Consider the following 14005-nt stretch of genomic DNA (forward strand, 5'->3'; position numbering starts at 1 on the left):
GTGTTTGTGTGTGTGCGTGTGTGTATCTGTGTGTGTATCTGTGTGTGTATCTGTGTGTGTATCTGTGTGTGTGTGTGTGTGTGTGTGTGTGTGTGTGTGTGTGTGTGTGTGTATATATCTGTGTGTGTGTGTGGGTGTGTCCTCCTCCTTGCTCTCCAAAAAATAAATGTTTCTACTGTAGTTTGGTTGAAGTTTCATCCTTTATCAAATAAAGTCTTTAAATACCCAGTTTCATCCTTTAAATACCTGGGTCCTGTTTCATCCTTTAAATACCTGGGTCCTGTTTCATCCTTTAAATACCTGGGTCCTGTTTGAATGTTTGATATCAACTGAACTACTATTGAAGCAGGGTTTTTCCATCACTCTGTGTACGTGACACGACTCTGACCACAGAGTTCAGTTCCCCTGTTGTTCAACTGAAGGTTTCAGTTCCCCTGTGAGGCAAGAGAGTTACAGGAACAATGTAGCAACATAGGACTGTTGTCAGAGGACCAGACTTGTTGAACACCAAGACGTTCATTAAAGCACCTTGTGAAGAGTGAGACCTGAGCCTCTGTCAGCCAGTGTGCTGGAAGAGACCAATAAGGACCAGTTTATTGTGTTCACAGTGATGGGGGGCTGCAGAGAGGAGTGATAGGCAGATCAAACAGGTACGCTTCTAATTTTAGGTGGACTTTTTGTGATATTTAAGCTGATTGTGTTTGATCATAGTTGAGTTTCCTGGGTCAGGGTCAGAGCAGAGATACTCAATACTGTGTGATGGATTCAGATTCTTTACCTTCATCCTGAAGTGTGCACTAGTACCTATTGTTTATGTCAGGATGTAAAAAAACTGGTACATTTCTAATTTTATTTGGACCTTTTGTGATTGTTTTGCTGATTTGATACATACCTTTCGAGCCTTGATTTTTTCGTTTGGTGGATTTAGTTTTTGGGTATGTTTTGTCTTTCTTATTAATTCATTTGACCTAAATTATTAATTTTACTGCATTGCATTAGTCTCTACAGTCAAATCAAACTGTGCCATTCATTGCTGGTTAGAAAGAGGAACTGAACAGAAAACCTACTTTTTCTGTTTAAAGTGGTCTATGTGTCTTTGGTAGTAGTCATATACATACATCCCAGCACCAACATGTTCAAAACAAAGAGAACAGAGCACTTCTTGGGAACAGAGCATGCTTGGCAGTGAATTGTTATGTCCTGATTCACCCTGAGACCCATTTTGGGCGTTGGCTGTGGCATCAAACCACACCTCCAAACTCAAGTCTTCTTCTCAGCTGCATTTATTGAAAATGAGGAGGAGAAAAATCAATGACATCCCTGCAGCCCCTCTTTTAATGACTAAAATACTTTATCTAATTTGTTTTTATCCACCTGTGTTTCTATAGCACCTTTCCCTTTTAATTATTTATTCTCTCTGTGAAGGACATTGTGTTAAAGTGTTTATGAAGTGTGCTGTACAAGTAAAGTCTGATTGATTGATACTTTATTGTAAATGTTGTCGTGTACATGAGGAGAATACCACACAGTCAGCCCTGCAATTCTCTGACATCAGCTCTGTGGCAACAGGAAACCCCCCACCCCCTCACCATTTCCTTTTGTACATTCAGAGAAACTTCATAGTTGAAGCTGATGGAGTCTTCTGGGTCAGGGTCAGAGATACTCTGTGTGCTTCAGATTCTCTACCCATCATCCTGAAATGTGCACTCCTTACCTCTCCTTCATGTGGGAGTTCAAAGTGGGGTGAATGTAGTGGAGGTGATTTAGAATCACACTTGTGATGAGGTTCTGTTGTTTTTTAAAATATTTTTAATTGGATAAAAAGCATAGTTCAGAATAAGAACATTCAACAGGGTAACACTGGATATCAGGGTATTCATTGGTTCTTCAGAATGTCATGAATCAAAAGAAAGATAAAAAATTATGGAAGGTAGCTCAACATGTTCCTGGTTTTCTCTGTTCGTCTCACCTGGTAGTCAGCAGGACAGCTCACCTGCTGGTAGGTAGTCAGCATGACAGCTCACCTGCTGGTAGGTAGTCAGCATGACAGCTCACCTGCTGGTAAGTAGTCAGCATGACAGCCCACCTGCTCTCATGTGTTATTCTCGTGATCCAAAATCAGTTGATGACAGCACATAGGTGATAAACCAAGACTGTAAACATTGTACACAGCTTAGAGCAACCACACATTCAGCCATGGAGCACTTGGCCAGTGGTGGTCAAACCAAACCATCTCCACACCTACAGCTTATTTGTTCATGTATCCTCAGTGATCCACAATGGCTCCTGTCTCTGAGCTGCTGCTGAATACTTTGAAGGAGCTGGTCAAGACAGACCTGAAGGAGTTTATATGGTACCTGACTAAGAACATACCAGAAGGCTTCCCTCACATCCCAACAAGCCAACTGGATGGAGCTGACAAGCTGGACACTGTGGATACGCTGGTGGACACCTACGGTGATGACGATGCTGTGAATATCACACTGGAGATCCTGAGGAAGATGAAGCAGAACCAGCTCGCTGAAACATTAAAGAGAGAATATGATAAGAATAAGAGAGAACATATCACAGGTGAGTTCCATTCATGTTAAAGACTGACAGCCACAGCCACACATGCACGCACGCACAAACGTATGCACATATTTGAATACTTTATTTGGGTAAAGTTAAAACATCACATCAAAGAACGCAAAATACATCAAATGTATCATGGAAAACAAACCATCTTCTGCACAAAAACAATATTTCATGTAGATTCAAGATTCAAGATTCAAAGTGTTTATTATCATATGCACAGCAGAAAACATGTTTCACTGTACAACGAAATTCTTGCTTTGCTGTCCGCAGAATGCCAACCAATGTAAAATATACAATACTAAAGAATATACAATATATACTAAACAAATGTACAAGACAGCAAAATTTAAGGCATAAAATAAAATAGCAGCAATAATAATAATAAAACAGTGCAAATGTAGCAGTGCAATTATGCAAACTGGAAAGTTCAGTTATTGAGGTAGTACGGTTATATTAATCTCCTATGGGTTGTTTAGGAGTCTGATGGCAGTGGGAAAGAAGGAGTTCTTCAGTCGGGTGGTCCTGCATTTAACACTTCTGTACCTCCGGCCTGAGGGTAGAAGTGTGAACAGTCCGAGCTGGGGGTGGGTGGGGTCCTTGAGGATGGAGGCGGCTCTCCTGTGGACTCTGCGGTGGTAGATGCTCTGCAGAGAGGGCAGTGGAGTCCTGGTGATTTTCTCAGCAGTCTTCACCACTCTCTGCAGGCGTCTGCGGTCCATAGCAGTAGTGCTGCCATACCACACAGTGATACAGCTAGTTAGGATGCTCTCAACAATGCAGCTGTAGAAGTTGCTGAGGATCTTGGGCGACATGCCAAACTTCCTCAGCCTCCTCAGAAAGTACAGCCGCTGTTGGGCCTTCTTAACCAGCTGAGTGGTGTTAAGTGTCCAGGTGAGGTCCTCGCTGATGTGGACGCCCAGGTATTTGAAACTGCTCACCCTCTCTACTTCAAGTTCCCGGATGTACAGTGGCCGATGAGGTCCCCTCTTCTTCCTCATGTCCACTATCATCTCCTTCGTCTTGTCCGTATTGAGGGTGAGGTTGTTGTCCTCGCACCATGTTACCAGACTGGCCACCTCCCTCCTGTAAGCTGCTTCGTCCCCGCCAGTGATGCATCCTATCACTGCGGTGTCGTCTGCAAACTTTAGGATGATGTTGTCCTTGTGGGAGGCGACACAGTCGTGGGTGAACAGGGTGTAGAGAATGGGGCTGAGGACGCATCCCTGTGGGGTGCCAACATTTGTAATAATGCTGGCTGAAGTCCTATTGCCAATCCTGACAGACTGGGGCCTGCCAGTCAAAAAGTCTAGGAGCCAGTCACAGAGGGTGGGGTGCAGGCCAAGTGTGGACATTTTGTGGATGAGTCTGTGGGGGATGACTGTATTAAAAGCAGAGCTGTAGTCTACAAAGAGCGTCCTGATGTAGGAGTCTTTGTTTTCCAGGTGGGAGAGGGAATAGTGGAGGACAGCAGCGATAGCGTCTGAGGTGGACCTGTTGGGCCGGTAGGCATACTGCAGGGGGTCTAGGGTGTCCGGCATGCTGCTCTTAATGTGTGCCAGTACCACTCTCTCAAAACACTTCATAATGATTGGAGTGAGTGCTACTGGCCTGTAATCATTCAGGCAGGCAGGTTGGCTCTTCTTGGGAAGGGGGACGATGGTTGTGGTCTTGAAGCAGGAGGGAACAGTGCTGTGACTGAGGGAAAGGTTGAAGATGGAGGTGAGAACATCAGCCAGCTCGTTAGCACATGCTCTGAGAGCCCGCCCAGGGATGTTGTCTGGTCCTGCTGCCTTGCGGGGGTTGATCTTCCTCAGGGCTTTGTTTACCTGGCCTGATGAGATGGTTAGTGGAGGGGAGGGGGGTCGGGTGGTCCCGGTGTCTGTGTGCCTCCTCTCTGTGCTGTGGCTGGAGGTCTCAAAGCGGGTGTAGAAGATGTTAAGGTCGTCCGGCAGGCTGTCTGTGGAGCTGATGGTGTTGGTGGTGGTCCTGTAGTCTGTGATGTGCTGCAGGCCTTGCCACATCCGCCCGGAGTCAGCAGTGGAGTAGAAGCCGTCCAGCTTCTCTCTGTACTGCCTCTTGGCCGCTGTAATGGCTTTTTTCAGTCCATACTTCACAGCTTTGTACTCCATCTCATTGCCTGATCTAAATGCAAGAGAGCGAGCACGCAGCATGTGGCGTACCTGACTGTTTATCCAGGGCTTCTGGTTGGGAAACTTCTTGACTTGTATGGTGGGCACGATGTTGTCAACACAAGTGCTAATGTACCCAGTCACATACTCAGCATAGTCCTGTATGCTGACAGAAGAGTCCTCCAGCGTGGCTGCAGCTTTAAACACATCCCAGTCTGTCTGAGCAAAACAGTCCTGCAGGGTGCTCTCAGTCTCTGGGGTCCAGAGTTTGATTTGTTTAGTGACAGGGTTTGTCTGTTTCAGTCTTTGTCTGTAGGCTGGATACAGGAACAACGAGATGTGGTCAGAATGTCCAAAGTGGGGGCGGGGTGCAGCCTTGTATGCACTGCGTATACTGCTGTAAACATGATCCAGTGTATTCTTCTCACGGGTGGGAATATCCACATGTTGGTAGTATTTGGGAAATACAGTCCGTAAATTGCACTGGTTAAAGTCGCCGGCGGCGATAAAAACAGCATCAGGATGAGCAGTTTCTAACGCGCTGATAGCTTCGTGGAGTTTGCTGAGCGCTGCCGTGAAGTTAGCTCGCGGGGGGATGTAAACAGCGGCCAAAAACACAGCAGTAAATTCCCTCGGTAGATAGTAGGGACGGCATTTCAGCAGCAAAAACTCCACATCTGGCGAACAGTGCTTGTGAACGGTCTGTATGTCGCCACACCACGAGTTGTTGATAAACACACACACACCTCCCCCTTTGGTCTTACCGGAGGCTGCAGTCCTGTCTCCTCGGTGAACGGAGTGAGTCTGTAGCTGAACGGCGCATTCTGGGACTTTGTCTGAAAGCCAGGTCTCGGTGAAAATTAGAGCACTGCACTCTCTTATTTCCCGTTGTGTTGTAGTCCTGGCTCTTAGTTCGTCCAGCTTGTTTTCCAGAGACCGCACGTTAGCTAGCAAGAGGCTGGGTAGCGGTGGTCGGCTAGCGCGAGCCTTTAGCCTAGCATGGAGGCCTCCTCTCTTGCCCCGCTTGCGTCGCCGTCTCCGAAGCGCTCTCCTGGGGTCAGCTAGCTCACTCCAGCTCGGTGCTCCGGGGCCTTCCCGGGGGTGGTGGTGGTGGCTGCGGGAACGTACAATGAGTTGTAGCTCCGGTGGTATAAAACCAGTAAAAACAGGAAGACTGTGTGAGTTGTCGATGTCCAGCAATGCCTGTCTGTTGTATGTCAGCAGTGCATGGCATGTGTGCACTGTAGATAAAACAAAAAACACACAAAACAAAAGAAAACGCCGGCATTCGAGAGCGGGACAAACAAACACGTCTGCCACGGGGGGCGCCATGGACATCAGTTCGCCATGGACATGTATTCACCACATTAGTAAAAATCTTGTCACCATTGTCACTAAACCAACTTGCCATCACATGGGAATGCTTGTGAATTGTGACTATTGATAGCAACACCTGTCTAACTGCACTAGCAATCAGGTCCACAGTGTGTTCAAGCCTAGCAGTGTAAAAGCCTTTCTATGTAACCGAGTTGAGATGATAAAGTCACTCCTCAAGTTGAAATACACCCATCCGTGCCATTCAGCTTGTCTGTGGCGTAGCTGGTTAACATTGGGTGCTTCGGTGGGCAGGAAAGTGTGTTGGCAATACAGAGGACACAGATTTGAGACTGGTGTTAGCTTGTGTACGAGGAAGCCATACTGTGTGTGGCAGCGTGACGCCTGTTGTATTGGTGCCGTGACTCAGATCTGCAGTTGTGCTTATGTCAACGGCTGGGGTCGCTGTGGAGTGAGTTCATAGGGTGAGTGGTACTGAATTGAAAAAGTGATAAACTCACTCCCAAAGTTCAAATAATCCCACATGCATCAATTGCTGGCTTTTTTGGTGGCATACAGCTTCTGGCAGCATGACACCTGATACATACCGTTCAGCCATTTGAGACTTCGCTTTAACAATCAAAATAAGTATGTCCTTACCCATGGCAGCCATTTTGTACATTGTGACTGTGACGCAGAATTGTCAACCAAGTCAAGAGCAGCAGGGTTCCCCTGCATCCTCATCAGGCCAGTGTTATAGTAGCTGCTTCTGTGTCTCATGCTTTAGTCCTCGATGATGTATCCTGGGATGTCTTCTCGAAGCCCAAAAAGTTGTCGTCTGTGTCGGTTGCACACACACAAACACATTGGAGCTGTGCCTGTTTTCATGTTCTAGCTGGCTTCTCATCATATAGTGTTGATTGGGTTGATTACTAGTGATAATAAAAGTGATCAGTATAACAACAATGAGATATGATGACAATATCATTGAAGAATAACTGAATTGTTGTTTTTTCCAGATACAGAGCAACTGTCAGGTCGAGACAAACTGAAATGGGAAGGTCAGTTCCACCTTTGTGTTGTCAGAGTTAAAAGACTGAACTTGTATAAATGAATGCAAAAGCAACTCATTCTGATTAATAACAATATCAACACACACACACACACACACACATTCACATTGTAACCTGCATCTGAGGTCTAGTAAAAGCGGTAATGATGAATTAGATTTCAATGATAGTAATCACAATAATATTGATAAAAATCACAATATTGACAATATTGAAGAATGAACTCTGTGTTGCAGTTCAAGATGAACTGAAATCCTCTTACAAGAAGAGGGTTAATAAGATACATGAGGGGACGTCAACGGAAGGTAATCGCATCGATCTAAACAACACCTACACCGAGCTGCACATGATCGAGGGGGCCTGGGGAGGGGTCAGTACTGAGCATGAAGTCACACGTATTCAATCCATAACCCCAGCCACAGGAAAGACCATCAAGACCAGCAACATTTTCAAACCCCGGCCTGACCAAAAAAAAAAAATGCTGACGCTTGGCATCGCTGGAGTGGGAAAGACGTTCTGTGTGCAGAAGACTGTTCTGGACTGGGCAGAAGGAAATGAGAACAAGCACATTGATTTCTTGTTTCTGCTTCCTTTTCACCAAATGAATCCTGACAAAGAAGAAGAAGACCGCAGTCTGATTGAAATGCTTCATGGATCCTTCCCTGAAATGAAACCAATCAAGACTCTGGGAAAGGAATCTAATATTCTGTTCATCTTTGATGGCCTGGACGAGAGTCGACTGCCTCTGAACTTCAAAAAAGTTCTGAGAGACGAGACAGAGCGGGCCTCCATTGATGTCCTGATCACAAACCTCATCGCAGGAGAGCTCCTCCCCTCTGCCCTCATCTGGATAACCTCCCGACCTGCTGCAGCCAATCAGATTCCCCGAAAGTACATTGACCAATGGACAGAGATACGGGGGTTTGATGAAAAACAGAAGGAGGACTACTTCAGGAAAAGAATCAGTGATGAGGACCTGGCCAAAAGAATCATCGTCCATGTGAAGTCATCGAGGAGCCTCCACATCATGTGCCACATACCAATGTTCTGTTGGCTCATAGCCAGTGTTCTAGAGAGACTATTGGGTGGAGCAGGGAGAGGAGAGATGCCCAAGACTCTGACTGAGATCTACACAGACTTCCTGGGATCTCAGATTGACAAAATGAATGAAGTGAAGACTTCCACAGGAAAAGTCATTCTTCAGCTTGGACAGTTGGCATTCCGTCAGCTGCAGAAGGGACATCTGATCTTCTATGAGGAAGACTTGAGAAAGAGTGGCATTGATGTCAGAGAGGCGTCAGTGTACTCAGGTTTATGCACTCAGATCTTTAAGGTGGAGGGGAAGACCAGTCGAAGGCCGGTGTTCACCTTTGTGCATCTGAGCATCCAGGAGTTTCTTGCTGCTTTATATGTGTTCCTCACATTCAGCAACAGGAATGAGAATCCACTTGACAAATCCTCACACTGGAAGTTTTGGCCATCACTCAGACGCAAACCTCTGGTTGACTTGCACAAGTGTGCAGTGGACAAGGCCTTACAGAGTGAGAATGGTCACCTTGACCTCTTCCTGCGCTTCCTCCTGGGCCTCTCACTGGAGTCCAATCAGTCCAATCTCCGACAAGGCCTTCTGACACAGACAGGAAGCAGCTCACAGACCAATGTGGAAACAGTCAAGTATATCAAGAAGAAGATCAGGAAAAATCCGTCTCCAGAGAGGTGTATCAATCTGTTCCACTGTCTGAATGAGCTGAATGACCATTCTCTAGTGGAGGAGATCCAAAGCTACCTGAGCTCAGGACGTCTCTCAGAAACCCAACTCTCACCCGCACAGTGGTCAGCTCTGGTCTTTGTGTTGCTGTCTTCAGAAGGAGAGCTGGATGTGTTTGACCTGAAGAAATATTCCAGATCAGAAGAGGGTCTTCTGAGGCTGCTGCCAGTAGTCACAGCCTCTAAAACGGCACTGTAAGTAGATGGACAAAACACTGTATTGAAACTTGGGTTATGAATGGAGTATGTGATCACTGATTTACGGATTCAATTTAAGAAACAGAGTTATTGAGCACATGGTCAAAAGTAATTCATTAATGGATTGCACACTTATCTTTCATGTTTTATTGACAGACAAATATGCGACTTGTTCAGTCGCTTTGTGTCTCGACTCCCAATAATGAGGTAGAAAGAGCCAGTTTCTGAACACTGGTTTGGAGAAATCCACTCCTGACGTTGACTCTGTTCTGACTCTGTTCTGACTATCTCATTCCACTCGCGGTACCACAGATACTCACACCGCAGCTCAAATGAAGACTTTTATTCTGAAAATAAGCAAATAACATAGATAGCATATATAATAACATGGCTGGCTGTGTTCACAGTTCAGTTAATGAGTTTGTCAGCTTTAGCCAGTGAGTTTACAGTTGGTGCAGTTGGAAGGAGCTCGCCACTCATCTCCAACTGAAAGCTCAATCCATCATTTAAGGCATGACAAGTATGGATACATGATGATTTCACCTTTTAACCCATTTGTGCCGGATGCTGCGCGACGCAACATTCCATCTACCGCCGGTTGCTGCCTTGCGCACATTTTTTATTTGTCGTACTTTTCATGAGTGCAGCATATAATGCACTGTCATTGGTTCAAATACACATGAGGTGGGTCTTGTTGATTTTTTAAAACCATGTGAGCACCCAAATGTCGTGTGGTTCGCCGAACGCACTTGTATGTCTGATTGTTTTTCGGCGAACCACACGACACGTGGTTTTAAAAAATCAACAAGACCCACCTCATGTGTATTTGAACCAATGACAGTGCATTATATGCTGCACTCATGAAAATTACGACAAATCAAAAATGGCGGTAGATTCAAATGTGCACAACGCAGCAACCGGCGGTAGATGTCGCGCGGCATTCGGCACAAATGGGTTAAAATTAAGTGAAATGATTAGAAAATATGTTTTTCTAGTGAAATATGTTAAAATACCAAAACAGCCCATGGAAGGGATTTGGACGAAAATGTAATTATGTGGTAAATATATGGTAACCTAGCTCTTCAAATCCTGACCCACCTGGCCTTAGATCAGCTCATGGGACTACACAATACTGCACTAACCCAATAGCTAGAAAATACTTTATACCAGACGTAGAAATCCAGTCACTACAAATGTATCCATGGTTGCTTGCTCCCCTGTTGATAGCAACTATAACTCTCACTTATGAATTCTTATCATAATGCACCACAGTGATCGTTTGGCTGCATGTATTTATTTGTATACCTCATTCAGGCTGAATGGGTGTCACCTCACAGAGAGATGCTGTGATGCGTTGGCCTCAGCTCTCAGCTCAGACTCCTGCCACCTGAGAGAGCTGGACCTCAGTAATAATGATCTAGGTGACGGGGGGGTGAAGCTGCTCTCTGCTGGACTGGGGAGTCCACACTGTCAACTACAGACACTGAGGTGAGGTCTTTTGGGGTATCTCGGGCCATTATAACACACTAGTTTGAATGTTCTTCACTTGAATACAATGTTTCTAGCCTTTCAACTGCTAAATGAAGAGGATTTAAAGCTGCACATGTACATTAGAGACGAATAATCAGATTCTTGATATCAGATGGAGTGACACTATTTCCCCAGGTTGTCAGGCTGTGGAGTCCCAGAGGAAGGCTGTGTTTCTCTTGCTTCAGCTCTGAGGTCTAATCCCTCCCACCTGAGAGAGCTGGACCTCAGCTACAATCACCCAGGAGACTCAGGACTGGCGCTGCTCTCTGCTGTACAGACAGATCCACTCTGTAAACTACAGACACTGAGGTAAATGCTGAATATGTGGCTGGACGTATCAATGAGATTAATCCACAGTATATATTTTCCACATGATCATGAGTCTGTCACCCAACCACTGTGGGTTCTTCTGTGGTTGAAATAGTGTGGACCATGGTGGAGAGTGCAGGCTCAAACCTGGGCTGATCAAATGTAAGTGAATTAGCAGAGTTCAAACAGAGCACCAGTATTGAATTCATATGTAAATCTAAAATATTAGTAAATGTGAATTAGTTGTATCCCTTGTAAAACATTTTAAGTTAATAAGTAATATTTTGTGAAAAAAAGAATGTTGCCATAACAAGATCACATTGTGAATATTGGGATTCAATCAATCAATCAATTGTATTGATTTGTTGATTATTTTTGTCCTCTCAATCAGATGCCTGTGAGCTCACACTGGACCCAAACACAGCAGACAGACGCCTCTCTCTGTCTGAGGATAACAGAAAGGTGACACGGGGGAGAGTGAAGCAGCCGTACCCTGATCACCCAGAGAGATTTGAGCGCTATGCACAGGTGCTGTGTAGAGAGGGTCTGACTGGGCGCTGTTACTGGGAGGTAGAGCGGAGTGGGGAAGGGGTTGTTATAGGAGTGACATATAAAGGAATCAGCAGGAGAGGAGAGGTTAATGACTGTGTGTTGGGATTCAATGACAAGTCCTGGAGGCTGTTCTGCTCTGATAACAGTTACTCCGCCTGGCACAATAATAACAGGACTGTCATACCTGTCCCCTCCTCTGGCTCCCACAGAGTAGGAGTGTATCTGGACTGGCCGGCCGGCACTCTGTCCTTCTACAGCGTCTCCTCTGACACACGGACCCTCCTGCACACATTCCACTCCACATTCACTGAGCCCCTCTACCCAGGGTTTGGGTTTTGGCTTGGGTATGGCTGTTCAGTGACCCTGTGTAAACTAGTCTCAGGGAGATCACACTGAACACCAAAGGCTCAAAGATGACGGATCAGAACATGATGCAGTTGGATAGTGGTGTGTTTTCACTGAGATGTTGGATGTACAGATGTTCCCTCTCCTAGTGTGTAGGGTGTAGTGTGTAGTGTGTAGGATTGTTGTGTGTAGTTATATTATGTTTTACTATATATATATATATAGTAAAACATAATATAACTACACACAACAATCCTACACACATTGTTGTGTGTAGTTATATTATGTTTTACTATATATATATATATATATATATATATATATGGTAAAACATAATATAACTACACACAACAATCCTACACACATTGTTGTGTGTAGTTATATTATGTTTTACTATATATATATATATATATATATATATATATATAGTAAAACATAATATAACTACACACAACAATCCTACACACTACACACTACACCCTACACACTAGGAGAGGGAACATCTGTACATCCAACATCTCAGTGAAAACACACCACTATCCAACTGCATCATGTTCTGATATATATAGTGTGTAGGATTGTTGTGTGTAGTTATATTATGTTTTACTATATATATATATATATATATATATATATATATATATATATATATATATATATATGGTAAGAGAGTCTCACCATTGTTCATTCTCTCCCGCCCTTTCTCACGTAAGCACAGGCCCATCAGCCGATAGCCTTGGCGGCGCCTGTATTATGTTTAAACTGTATAAAAGACGAACCTGATCATTGTCTCTTTAGACTTGTGCTGAACGGACCCCCGGTTCTACGCTGGGCTGCTGTTACGCTCTTGTCTCTTGTTTGCAAGCAATAAATACCGGACTCAGATATTGTGGCTACTCAGGACTTGTTTCTTGATTCTTACCTCCGAAGAGCTAAAGTACAGAGTGGTAAATCCTAGACTTCCACCACACAGTGTGAATGACAGTTGCTAGAACTATCTACAATCACATGACTACTGTACGAACTAGCTACAGTCAATCACAATGCTACTGTATGAACTAGCTACAGTCAATCACAATGCTTCTGTATGAACTAGCTACAGTCAATCACAATGCTACTGTAGGAACTAGCTACAGTCAATCACACTGCTACTGTATGAACTAGCTACAGTCCCAATGCTACACTATATGAACTAGCTACAGTCAATCACACTGCTACTGTATGAACTAGCTACAGTCAATCACACTGCTACTGTATGAACTAGCTACATTCCCAATGCTGCACTATATGAACTAGCTACAGTCAATCACACTGCTACTGTATGAACTAGCTACAGTCAACCACACTGCTACTGTATCAACTAGCTACAGTCCCAATGATACACTATATGAACTAGCTACAGTCCCAATGATACACTATATGAACTAGCTACAGTCAATCACACTGCTACTGTATGAACTAGCTACAGTCAATCACACTGCTACTGGATCAACTAGCTACAGTCCCAATGATACACTATATTAACTTGCGACTGTAGTTATTTCATACAGTAGCAGTGTGACTGACTATCGCTAGAACTAGCTACAATTACATGACTACTATATGAACTAGCTACAGTCAATCACACTGCTACTGTATGAACTAGCTACAGTCAATCACACTGCTACTGTATGAAATAGCTACAGTCAATCACACTGCTACTGTATAAACTAGCTTCAGTCAATCACAATGCTACTGTATGAACTACCTACAGTCAATCACACTGCTACTGTGTTTACTAGCTACAGTCAATCACACTGCTACTGTATAAACTAGCTACAGTCAATCACACTGCTACTGTATGAACTAGCTACAGTCAATCATACTGCATCTGTATGAACTAGCTACAGTCAATCACACTGCTACTGTATAAATTAGCTTCAGTCAATCACATTGCTACTGTACGAACTAGCTACAGTCAATCACACTGCTACTGTGTGAACTAGCTACAGTCAATCACACTGCTACTGTATGAACTAGCTACAGTCCCAATGCTGCACTATATGAACTAGCTACAGTCAATCACGCTGCTACTGTATGAATTAGCTACAGTCAATCATACTGCTACTGTATGAAATAGCTACAGTCAATCACACTGCTACTGTATAAACTAGCTTCAGTCAATCACAATGCTACTGTATGAACTAGCTACAGTCAATCACGCTGCTACTGTAT

General features: G+C 44.4%; 2 protein-coding genes and 1 pseudogene across 3 annotated transcripts in view; 2 read left to right on the plus strand and 1 right to left on the minus strand.

The window, feature by feature from the left end:
• The window catches only part of LOC310824113 (cytochrome P450 3A27-like), a 453840-nt pseudogene that overhangs the window by 391225 nt on the left and 48610 nt on the right, over window positions 1-14005 (plus strand). The gene's annotated exons all lie outside the window — the stretch shown is intronic.
• The window catches only part of LOC310823669 (E3 ubiquitin-protein ligase TRIM65-like), a gene marked incomplete at both ends in the record, with an annotated part of 83090 nt that overhangs the window by 42092 nt on the left and 26993 nt on the right, over window positions 1-14005 (minus strand). The window lies entirely within an intron of this gene.
• LOC310823670 (protein NLRC3-like) lies at window positions 2280-11960 on the plus strand (the record flags this gene model as incomplete). Its single annotated transcript, XM_083696540.1, has 7 exons — window positions 2280-2571; window positions 7040-7081; window positions 7327-9052; window positions 10370-10543; window positions 10721-10894; window positions 11010-11056; window positions 11286-11960. 7 exons carry the CDS (start codon window positions 2280-2282, stop codon window positions 11840-11842), a joined length of 3012 nt encoding a protein of 1003 aa, XP_083552666.1. The 3' UTR covers window positions 11843-11960.

This window comes from Argentina silus (assembly GCF_951799395.1).
Source record: "Argentina silus genome assembly, chromosome: Y".
Lineage (NCBI taxonomy): Eukaryota > Metazoa > Chordata > Actinopteri > Argentiniformes > Argentinidae > Argentina > Argentina silus.